The sequence below is a fragment of the Gastrolobium bilobum genome, unplaced genomic scaffold (genome assembly GCF_033153095.1).
Source record: "Gastrolobium bilobum isolate Gb01-03AN ecotype WA unplaced genomic scaffold, APGP_CSIRO_Gbil_v1 utg10696, whole genome shotgun sequence".
Classification (NCBI taxonomy): Eukaryota; Viridiplantae; Streptophyta; class Magnoliopsida; order Fabales; family Fabaceae; genus Gastrolobium; species Gastrolobium bilobum.
Window position 1 is genome coordinate 168,795 of NW_026899284.1, and position 12,215 is coordinate 181,009.

Consider the following 12,215-nt stretch of genomic DNA (forward strand, 5'->3'; position numbering starts at 1 on the left):
GTAGCACACAGTGTGTTAAAATGTACTTGCTGGTCTATGTGATGGCATATAGAAGCGCAACCATGCATGCGTTAATGGCAAAGTTGAAGTAACATAAGTGCATATATATATATATATATATATATATATATATATATATATATATATATATATATATATATAAGCAGTTCATCTAAAATCCAATTATTCCGATTTAAGTATTGTTATACCTATATAGGAATTGGCTTTCCCAGCTTTTTTCCATTTCCAAATTTGAATTTGAGACTTTTCATAAGGGAAATGTTTCTTGCCAATAGTTATTAGTTGGTACACCAAGTATCGATTTGCAATATTTGTTTCCAATTTACGGTTCTGAATTGAAAAACTAAAATGGGCAAATTACATGATATCACCCCGTACCTAGGTGATAGGTGCTTTTTCAAAAAGCCACCTTGTACTTTTAGGGGGTGTTTGGTAGGTGATTTTTAACGTGAAGAACGAATGTCTGGTAAGTAAGGGAGGGGATTTGTGAAGAACGTGTTTGGTAGAGGAGTCTCACAAATAAAGCAAGGCAATGGCTTTTCCAATGAATCTCTGAAATCAGTGTGAAATTGGCTCCAAATCACTGTTTTAGAACACCACCTTGGAGGTGGTATCTGAAGAAAACTAGGGAAGTGATCTTTTAGGCGCCAAAATTATTATGCAATTGCCCCTCTCCAGCTACCTCTCTCCTCTAATATCCGTGCTTTGTTCATGCTAGCTGGAACCAGACAGATGGAACGAGAAAGATCCATGGGTCATGCAAGCCGAGAGAGCAACTGTATAGCTCACTGGATTTGGCTCGAACCCTTCCTTCATTGAATTGAAAAAACTCAGGAGGCTCATCTGCTTGCCCATTAAAAGCAAAACCCAGAATGATTGAGTTCCACGAAACCATGATTCGCTGGGGCATTCTGTCAAACATTTGACGAGCAAGCTCTATGCATCCACATCAAGAATACATGTCTATCAACGTGTTGGAAACTCTCATTGTCCCTGAAATCTTTTGTCATCACAAGTCGATGTGCCCACAAGCCATGACCGAGTGCACCCAAGTTGGCACACGCAGCAAGAACAACAATAACAGTTACATAATCAGGGGCCACACCAACTAGCTGCATTTCCATGGTTGAAGACTTGAAGTGTTCATAGAATAGACTCAAAAGCAGTAAATCCCATATATCGAAGAAACAGAGTGTCATAAATGAATTGAAATTTGGAAGCCGTAAATTCATAAATCTAAGAATTGGATGCGCCACAACACCAAGAAACTGAACTTCTCCAACATGACAGAAGGTATGCGCCACAACAGTATCCAATAAATGAAAACAAGATTTGGATGCGCCACAACACCAAGAAACTGAACTTCAGTCAACTCCCTACATGACAGAAGGTAAAAAAAAGGGTCAAAAAGAATTATCCTAATATCACCATATTCAGTTTTAAAAGAAAGCATAAGAAAAAAAAAAACAAAAGGGGAGAAGTAAATCTACGAAACTGGAAATCAAATAAATGAAGAATGTTAAGTCTGCTTGAAAACTTCAAATTACTTAGGCACATGCCATATCTGACTAAGGCTTTATAACAAATGCCTCCATTTGCAGATTTATAAATTTGATCAGGGGTATTTTTGAAATTTTATCATATTTGCCCATCAATCTTTTACTTTCGACCACTACCAAACATCATATTTGACTAATTATATTTACCTGGTTAAATTTTTTTTCTTCTTTATTAAACATCTCTTTAATTAAATGATTTCCCACCTTACAGTATAATATTGAATTAATTAAACATATTTATTAGTTTTAAGACAAAATTAACCTTGTACCTAATCACGACATCCATAGCCGCAGCCTCCGCTGTCATTGCCCGTCCATCCCGTGTTAAATAATAATAATAAAAAAACCGTGATCGCATTGTGTGTGATAGGAAAGCCATCCTCAGTTTGGTTCTACAAATAGGGCAGTGAGGGTGATCAAAAAGCCATGTGTAAGCGCATTCCAAATGGAGCCCGTGGTTGCAACTTGCAACCTGGAATCGGTCATGCCGGTTGCTTGGTCCCATCTCGTCGAGGCACATGGCGCATGCTGTTCCCATGACAAGCTATTTTCCCGTGATTTTGGGCAATTTATCAAGCTCCGAGGGGAACAACACCTTACACGAGACCGACTTAGCCGCTAGCCTAATTTCGGGCTGGTGGGTTGTGACATACCACAAATTACAAAAGGATGTAGATAATGTAGATGGCACCAAATAATGGTAGTTCAATTAATGTCAGGGAAGTAGAATATAAGAGTATGTTTGACCTTTCTCAATACCGTTTTTAAGAGGAATTTAAAATTTTAATCTCGAGACTCGTTCCGAATCGGATTAATCGCAAAGTAATAAATTGAAATATTTCAAAAAAATAAAATAATGGAGACAACACTCATTAGCAAGAAAAGCGTGAGAAGCCCGGAATCAAGCAATTTTTTTCAGTTTTGGTAGTGAAGGGGATATATGGTGATGCCAAATATGCAGCATATCACTGAATAAGGAGGTTATGGGAATTGGCAAGAAAACAAAAATCTTGGTTGATGGCGATCACCATTCTTCTTTTTCATTTAAATAAGGATGGGCAGTAAATGGTGGTTGATGACAAAAGGCTGAGCAGTTATGGTTGTGGTAATTAAGGATAGAGTTAATTTTGTCTTAAAATTAATAAATATATTTAATTAATACAATATTATAATATAAAGTGGGTATTTGTTTTAATTGAAATTACAAAATAGCTTTTGGAAAAAGCAGCTAAGGGGTGGTATCATGTAATTTGCCCAACTAAAATCTGGAAATTGGTCTTGTTTGTTTTACAAGATGCATGCCGCTAACAAAACAACACTCCAATGTGGGCTAATAGTACGGATACTAGAATGAGTTATAATTATAAATACTCATGATTTTTTTTTTCTTTGAAATCCTTTTTTACATAAAAAACAGTTGTTAATGCTTCCATTAAACCTTATTTTACATAAAGAGAATGCTTCTATTAAAATGAGTTATTAAAGTGGGGAGCTCGTTTATTATTTTATTTATATTTTTTGCTTTCTTTACTTGCTTTTTTTTTTAAAGGGAAATACCTTTTTCGGTTCTCAGCAAATTTCACGATACCCGCTTTAGTCCCTAGCAAATAAAAAGGCTATTTGTGGTCTCTAAGAAATTCAAAATGGACCCATTTAGTTGAAATCGTGGTCCCTCACAAATTCAAAAAAGACCCACATTAGTCCCTTAAAAAGACTAAAATGAGTTCACTTTGAATTTCTTAGGGACCACGAATAGCCTTTGATATTTACTCTTTTAAAAATTTGCTTACTAGACATACTTTTATGTTAATTAAGAATTATGGCCATTTTTTAATGTCTGGTACGGACCAAATACAGCAAGCAAGATGAAATAGATGCTTTTGTACTACTTCTCGTTTGACTCCACTTGTGTGTGGATCATACCCGCATTTTTTCAGCAGCTTCCTTGATCTGGTCAATTGTAAAAATACCAAAGAAGTCATCGTCTGTGACACCATTGATAACAGCCAACGCAACATCATCAACACTGATAGGTGGAGCCAAGAGTAGATCAGATGCTGGAAGAGAGCTTAAAGGTTTGGTGAAGTTCTCTGCTGCTCGTAGAATTCTCTCTGCTGGTTGACCTACCAAATCCAAAGGAAGCTCGAAACCATCCACTCTCCTTTTCCCATATATGAAAGCAGGTCTTAAGACAATACCTGAAGATGTTGCAATCTAAGTGAACTGTCAACAATGCAAGTCAACAAAAACAGCAAGAGCTATCCATTTAGTTAGTTAGTTAGTTAGTTAGCATTGTATCCTTCAAAAGCATGATATTCATCTTACATACATCCTATTGCTGGATCCTCAATGATTTGTTAAAGATAATCACTTCAACCAATCGACTCATTTGCATATCAGGTGATGCTATTTGCAAATAGGTTTAAGCTGAGGTCCTTGTGTACAAAACTCAAATACCAATTAGTTTCAAGATCATGAAAGGCATGGAATAATTACCTGAATTGGGGTATTTGGAGAGAACCTCAGATTCTGCTTTCCTCTTTCCGGTGAAGTACCCAGATGAAAGTAAAAATGATGGTAAGTTGTAATCATGAACTGAGATCAAGATGAATTTGGGAATTCCTGCAAGGCAAAAAAAGGGGTGAGAATTGATATCCAATGCCTTCTATTATGGAATAGGCTTATAATAGTCATTCATAACATTTGATGATTGTTCGTTTCCAGGAACTGTGGTTTACTGGGATTTTGGGGAATTAATTAAAGGATAACCTTAATCTAGGAACTTAACTGGTTGAAAAAAATCATATTTTGTTTACTTTGGACAACTTTCTGCAATCATTAGAGCATAAAGTTATTAATGTTTGGTTGCACATACAAATTCGAAGCATCATAAGGAAGAAATATCCCAAACAGAATGTACTTCATCCAAAGACATATGCACTAAACCAGATTCTGTTTGGATTTAACTAGAATACAAAATAATGGCTTACAGCAACTACTAATTCAAACCAACCAGCTGAAACGTGAAGAAACATTGCAATGTGCTAAGTACTTTTGCACAAAACGAACTTGCTGAAGAATGGGAAAGAGCCTATGGTTTTTCTGAGGTAACTGATAAGTCAAAGTGAGCTGCTCATCAGTCCACATCAAACTATTTCCTTTATCTTCCATTAATTCGTTGCTTAATAAACGCATGACATCAAAGACACCATTATTACAATTAATTATCAAAACTCACACTCTTGCTCTTATTACTTGATCAGATTTTCAGTCACAACTGCAAATAATGTAGATTGAAATTAAAAAATATTGTTGTATGTGGATTAATTCCACCTATCCTTCATCAGATCCATAAACATTCTCAAGAGAGAAATAAATCATAGCAAATTCCAGAGTTCAACCAAGTTACAGATAAAGAGTAGCAGCTCTTTAAAAACAGAACTCTAGAAATCACTTTAGGATCTAATAACATACTTTTCTTGTAAATAATTGTAATCTACTTGACGTAGTGATACTATCAGACACTTCAATGCACTTCACACTTCAATAAAGCAGGACATTAGTGGTAATATATGATGATTGGGTAATGGAAATTAGAATGAGGCTTGCCTTATAAAATACAACAACATTGCTCTCAAAAGGATATGTCTTGCTTCATGGAAGGGTATGCATGAAAGTCTATGGCTAAAATGTAGAGTAATATGAATGATGAAAGCTAAATGTAAGTGAATTTAACTTCAAATTAATGCTCAATGAGATGGCTCACCAAATTCCTTTGCAGCATTCACAGCCACAACGTTAGCCTCGCCATTAATCTTTCTCATTTGTTCCTCAGTCCCAAAACCTCCAAGGGTTGAAACCACTGCAGTAGCTCCACCGAGTACTTCGTCCCAGTTTACATAAAAAACATCTCCTGCACATTAGGCATAATACTGAAATTTCCTACAGAATTTTTTTTGAAGAAATCACTTGAGAGTTTCTTACATGTGACAACACATTATTTTTTATATATCTCACTATTTGGATTCAATGATATTGTTATGATTTTTATATGCTTACAAATCAGCCTGAATGTTGTAAATATTAAAGGAATAATTGCGTAATTATTGTAGATTTGTAAATATAAAAGGAATAATCATGTTGTAATTATCTGATCAGAGGGAACAATAAGACCTTATTTATCAGATCATACCTGGCCTGTGTATCTTCAGGCTAATATTATATACTCCAACAGTTTCTAAGGTACCGTAAAGAAGATAAGATTGACATTATATTTTATTTGGTCAAATAAGAGTGTACAAATATCTGCAGAAGTATTGAAAGGAAAACGTATTTTGTGGTTGACTAAAGGAAAACGTATTTTATCATAGAGTTAGTACCGCAAATTCATAATAAACAGAATTGAAATGTATTCAAATGGTTAATTCGAACTTCAAAACTGTAAAGCTATGCCCTATGATTGTAACACTCTAGAACTTGATCTGTTTCTCTGTAATGCATGCATTGGTTGAAGTGATAAAGGCATTTTGTTCTTGTTAGCTTATGGCCAAAATAGCCCACATGTATGAATTTTTCCATTGCTAGCCCCTTGAGCCTGAACTTATTTTGTTGATAAATGACCTGTGGCCTGCCATGATTGTTGAACTTGGGTACACATTTTTTTTTTATCAACCAAAGGACACAAGCACAAGCACAAAGTGAAATGCAACAGAGAAATATCTGAAATTCTGAACATAAACACAAGTGAATGATATGGAATGAGTGGCAATGTGTATGTATCTTTACTGGTATTAATAAAGTACTCTTCCCTACAATTGATGTGTATTGGTTTTTATGGTGTTTATTCTCTCCCTGCCCTTTTCCCATCTATGCTTGGCTTCCCTTAACCAATTACAAGAAAAAAAATCATGTATCTGTTTAGAATTAGGTTAAATTAACATGCCTGAAATCCAAGTAACCTGATCTACCCATGCATCCGGGTAAGTTGGACGTCCTGACCTGTAAAACAAAATGTCAGTTAAATCCATAAAAACAATAGACAGAGAGGAAGAGACAGATAAAAAGACAGGTTAGCCAATTAGTTAAACATTTCAATAACCTGCTTAGGCTTATGACTTCTATGCCCTTGGATACTGCTGCCTTGCATATGGCAGAACCAACAAAGCCACTGCCTCCTAAGACTACAATCTACAAAGAAAGACATTTACACAAGAATGGTTTTGCAAAAAATATTCAAAAATGCATAATTTATGAATAATCCCAAATGATTTAAAAACAGTGGGTTGTGTGTACATACCCGTTCACTTTTAACATCAGCCACAACATCTATAGTGGTAGATGTAGAATCGACCCCGACACCTGCTTCTGCATATCTGCAGTTAACTGCAAACCTGCAGAAAAATATATATAAACCATTAGAGGACATGTCATGTATATTTAAATCGAGTCTTGGATCATACAACAGTCAAGAACCGTAAAGCAAAGGAATAACTATCACTACATAGCTGGCAACATGGATCAGTATCTTGATGCAGAGGCCACCTGAGCTTAATGCAAGTAATGTTTGTCACATGCAACACGAAGAATTTTGAGAGCATAGATAATCACAACGAAAAAGTTGGCACACTGCAAGACAAGATAGACTAATTAAGGTCTCATACTAGAGAATGTGGAAGGGAAGTGAAGTAGCCTTTAACAAAAAGTACTTTCCTTACTCAATACCAAATGCTTAATAGTCCAAGCTTAATCATTGGATCTTGTTCAATGAGACAATTTCGATTCTGAAAAAGCTTCACTTGGTTAACCTTTGAAACAAGGTTTGAATATGTCATGGCTTAACCTCTAAGATCCTGAAATCTCACCACTCCATTTCACCATCCAATTCACCCTTAGGTTCCCATTTAAAATAAATACTGTCCTAAACCAAACATCTAAAATCCTTAGACTACACATTAATCATGAAATAATGAAAATCAGAAGCTTAAACTTTTTTCTCTGACCACGTCTGAAATTTTATCTTCCTGTTTCACACTAAAACTCATTGATGATTGTGAACCGTCATCTATCACCGAACAAACAAAGAACCACAGTACACTAATCTCATGGCTCCATGTTCAAAACACTATAAAATAGGAGAAAACATGAAGAATTGAAAGAGGGAGGGAAGCAAATTGAAACCCAAAGAGGCAAAAAAAAAAAAAAAAGTTCAGAGCTTGGGAGAGGGGATTGAATTACCAACCGGTTATTTTTGAAATGCAAGGTGGTTGGAGTTTGAAAGAAAGGTCCTTTGAGAGAGAAGGCACGTGGAATGGGACGAGCGGAAATTGCAGGCAGAGACAAAAACGACGCCATTTTGGTTTGGAGGGGATGAGTTCAGCTCACGCACTTAGCACATGAAGATGAAGTAACTAAAGATGTTGTAGAAGGAAGCACAAAGAAAGAAACTTGAACCATCCACCACGCTAAATTTAAGGGACACATAATTTGTTCCTCCCTTAATTTCCAAAACCACTCGATTTGGCAATTAATTGCCTACTACTCTTCTCCTATTTCTATTGTTTCTCTTCTCCATTTCTTTCCATTTTCTCATCATGATTTTTTTTTGGTAGTTTGATTTTTTATTATAACAATAAGGCTTAAGCTAATTAATTTTATTTTTATTCATTTATTTATTGAATTCATATACCTCCAAAAATGCTAATATTTAACTAATTTGATATCCTAAGGTGTTTCTTATGAAACTAAATGTATAAATTCCATAAATGCATTTATTGATTCAGATGAGACCTATGAAGCACCGACACTTCAAAAATTTTGATGTGTCGTGTCCGACACTTCAACACTTTAATACGCGTTATAAAAATTCAAAAAAAGGTTCAAAGGTTCCATTGCATTGAGTTTTTAGTTCCAACTATTAGATTCGTTGGATTACTATTACAATTTTATTGAGTTTAATATTAATATTTGAGATATCTTATGTTTCTTTACGAAATTGATGAATATTGTAAGTTCAGTTCTATTTTTTTGTTAAATTATTGAATATTAAATATAATATACACTACATAAATTAAAAATATTATTTAATATCAAAAAGTGTCCTAATGTGTCGAAATCTAACATTTTTTAGAATCAACGTGTCGGAATGTCGTGTCGTATCGTGTCACGTGTTCCGTATCAGTATCAGTGCTACGTAGGATAGGACTATTTGGACTGGTTTGATTATAAATTCAATCTAATTGTATGTATATGTACATTCATGGGTTATTCGATTATGTTGATTTAAATATTATCGGATTTATTATAAGAGCGGTTGTCTTGATATTATTTTCTCTATTCTTAAGCCTCCAATCGAGACCTTATTAAGAGAACAAATTATTTATCAACTAATAATTATTATAAAAAAAATTAAGAATATTTTAAGAGAACAAACTATTTATTAATTAAACCAATAATGATTATTTTATTTTATTTTTAATTCAATAGTTTGGTTATGTTCTCGGGCCTAAGCCCAAGACAATTGAGATATCCAATTTTAGCCATATTTGGGCCGAGTCAAAAAAAGGGCCATGTTTGGACTGAACATTGAAACCTCTAAAACCACTGGTATGAAAAGACGATTTTAGGGGTGGAAGAGACGACTTTAGAGGTTATTGAGTTGAACTGAGTTCAAAGGTGGGATTTGAAGGTAGTGTTGGAGGAGAGTGGCGTGAAGGTAGAAGAAGAGGGTTTTGGCTTTGTTGTCTGGTGAGTCACTAAGAGTTTATAGAGAAAATGGCAAGGTCTACCAGCAAGGATGCCCAAGACCTTTTCCGTGCTCTTTGGTCTGCTTATTCCGCAACCCCTACAAATCTCAAGGTCCCTTCTCTCTTTCCCTCTCCGTTTCTCCAAAAATCTTTACTTTTTTCTAACCCCACTTTGATTCTTATTACAGATCATTGATCTGTATGTCGCCTTCGCTGTCTTCACCGCCCTCATCCAGGTACTAGATCTGTGATTTTAACTGTTGTTTAGTGTGATTTCAATCGAAATGTGCACATTCAGGTTCTCATTTGATAATGGGAGGAGTTGTCTAGTTTCATTGCTTAGAAAATGCCGAACGATTTTTCCGTTTAGTGATTGAATATACTACTTTTCATAGGGATCGATGTTAACTTAGTGTATATTTGGTTTAATATATTTTAATTTTCCCTGAATGGAATGGATCTGAGGTTTATGCTGTTATTGGCCATGACATCTGGACATGTAGAAACAAGTTACGTTTCATGGGAAAACCCTTGAATTCAGCGGACCTAGTGTGTGTTTGGATTAGATTATTTTGGAGTTTTTTTTAGCTTCTTGAAAAAATAATAGGCATTTTTTTTTTAAATTAATCCGTAGCAAAACGTGCTGCTAATGTCCAAAGCCCTAGCATCTCTGCATGATTTCTGGGAAGAAAATGATCTCAAGGTTGGACCTCAAGCTTGCTTGAGAGGAGTAGAGGACACATGGAAAAAGAGGTAGGGAAATGGATTCCCCCGAAGAATGGCGGGTACAAGCTAAATGTAGATGCAGTGGAAATACACATCCAAAGCTTGGTTGGGGTGTTGGCACTATTTTTTGAGACCATTATGGGGCCATTGCTGCAGCTTCTTAATGGCAGATCGATGCTTCTTTGAACACTGGACTAGCCGAAGCTCAAGGAATGTGTTTGGGTATTCTGTTAGCCTCTGACCTGTGTATACTGAATTCCTAGAATTTGTACAAGCTGTCAAATCTGATTGACCTAGTAATGGAGAATTGCCTTTCTTTAGGTCAATAACTTCAAGGATGTACCTTCTCCCACACTAAAAGAGACTAGAATAAGCTAGCTCATGCCTTAGCTATTCTAGCAGAACAGATTAGTGATAGAGTGGATTCAGGAAGACCCTCCCAAAAGTTGTAATCTTGCTTTACTGGACATTCTTCCAGTTTCTAGTTTAATGAATTCCCTCGTTTGAAGTTTTAAAAAAATATAAAAAATAAAATAAAAGTTTGTACTCGCAAAATCAATTTCTTGGTGAAGGTTCAAGGTTGGTTAGTGGGTTATATCAAAGTTACTTGCTTTTGTTGAAGCTTACATTCTTATTTTTCTTTTTGAACAGGTAGTTTACATGGCTTTGGTGGGTTCATTTCCATTTAACTCCTTCCTTTCAGGAGTACTTTCTTGCATAGGGACTGCAGTTCTGGCTGGTAAGTGGCGAAGGTCTATTACAATTTGCAGGCTAGCTAGATATGCATGTTTATGTACACACACATATTAATTTCAGTACACTATGAAACTTCTAAGCCTACTAGATATATTTGCATATTTATACGAGACTTCTAGACCTACTGGATACATGAGCATAAAATTTGTTCTTTTCTTTCTTATCATTTGTATCCTCCTTGACCAGTTTGTCTCCGGATCCAAGTGAATAAAGAGAATAAGGAATTCAAGGTAAAAATTCTTTTCTTTTCTATTTTGATTTTTGAATTGCTGTTTGAGTCAAATGGAAACCTGCAATTATTCATGCAAGTTGCGACTTGCAACCCATAATATTTCTAGATTTGCTTTCTTTTTTCATCATATTATATTTCAACAACCTGGCAAAATTGTGTAGTTTCAAAACCTAGATCCTGCATCTTTAACTTGACAAAACAAAGCGGGAAGGATATGATGAAATGAAGTGATTTGTTGTCCGCATGGTGTTTTCTTCACTTGATATGTTCTTACAGATATTTGGTCTTCCATCCTACTGCAGGATCTTGCACCCGAGCGTGCTTTTGCAGATTTTGTTCTCTGCAATTTGGTACTCCATTTGGTGATCATGAACTTCCTTGGTTAAATTGGGTTTGTGTGGCTTTTGTTGTTTCCAAATGAACCCTTGGATAATAAAAATGAATAGTAGTATACCTGGATTTTTGCAATAGTATTTATATATAGTCACTGGCATTTAGACAAATATTTTAGTTTTATGTTGAATCCCACCCCCTCTTTTGGGTCATTGTTTTGAACAAAGAGATAGTAGAAGTTTACTTTGCCAAACTACTCTTTGAATGGTGATTTACACAAGGTGTTCACATGGATAAGTAAATCCGAGTACTACTGTAGTCTTCTTTTTTATAAAAAAAAAAAGAAAAGAATAAATGATCGAACACTGCCTGTCTGCCTCCTCCTTGGTAAAAAGAAATTTATAAATTTTTGTGAGGTTACATTTTCTGACGTGACATAAGACCACAAAATAGAAGGATCCATAAGGGCGAGGATGAAGATGAAAACGAAAAATCAAGTCGCCTGTGGGCGTTTTGCCCGTGTCTCATGAATCAGGTTTTATGATAATATTGCTTTTATTGACCAAACAGATTCGAGAACTCAAGCAGCTTAGAGTTCAACAAAAGGAAGTTAATATTTTATATCCTTCATCAATTCATCTCACTTATTTGCACACCATGGCTTCATTCATTCACTGACTCAATCATTGGCTTCTTCACCCACCATTTCTCTCCCAATGCTGAGATTACTCGTTATGCACTCCAATATGCTCTTCGATGGAGAGGATATCACATATGGATGTCAATCTAGCCTTTCTAGTTATTTATTGTGTAAACCAAGCCCAAAGTGCAAGCTTAAGCCACTGG

General features: G+C 35.4%; 2 protein-coding genes across 3 annotated transcripts; one reads left to right on the forward strand and one right to left on the reverse strand.

Annotated features, from left to right (window-relative positions):
* Nucleotides 1-3,200: 3,200 nt before the first annotated feature.
* LOC133289201 (uncharacterized protein At1g32220, chloroplastic) lies at nt 3,201-8,069 on the reverse strand. 2 transcript variants are annotated; one of them, XM_061487089.1, is made up of 7 exons: nt 7,819-8,065; nt 6,877-6,970; nt 6,679-6,767; nt 6,523-6,578; nt 5,347-5,493; nt 4,077-4,202; nt 3,201-3,778 (listed from the first exon to the last, which is right to left on the reverse strand). In XM_061487089.1, exons 1-7 carry the CDS (start codon nt 7,929-7,931, stop codon nt 3,498-3,500), a joined length of 906 nt encoding a protein of 301 aa, XP_061343073.1. In that variant the 5' UTR covers nt 7,932-8,065; the 3' UTR covers nt 3,201-3,497. The 2 variants fall into 2 exon arrangements, with proteins under 2 accessions (XP_061343073.1, XP_061343074.1); XM_061487090.1 differs by having other exon boundaries at nt 3,497-3,794; nt 7,819-8,069.
* A 1,152-nt stretch (nt 8,070-9,221) lies between these two features.
* On the forward strand, nt 9,222-11,690 carry LOC133289163 (dolichyl-diphosphooligosaccharide--protein glycosyltransferase subunit DAD1). The gene is made up of 5 exons (XM_061487033.1): nt 9,222-9,434; nt 9,511-9,558; nt 10,700-10,787; nt 10,991-11,034; nt 11,339-11,690. The coding sequence occupies exons 1-5, from the start codon at nt 9,351-9,353 to the stop codon at nt 11,420-11,422; spliced, it is 348 nt and encodes a 115-aa protein (XP_061343017.1). The 5' UTR covers nt 9,222-9,350; the 3' UTR covers nt 11,423-11,690.
* The last annotated feature ends 525 nt before the right edge of the window (nt 11,691-12,215 follow it).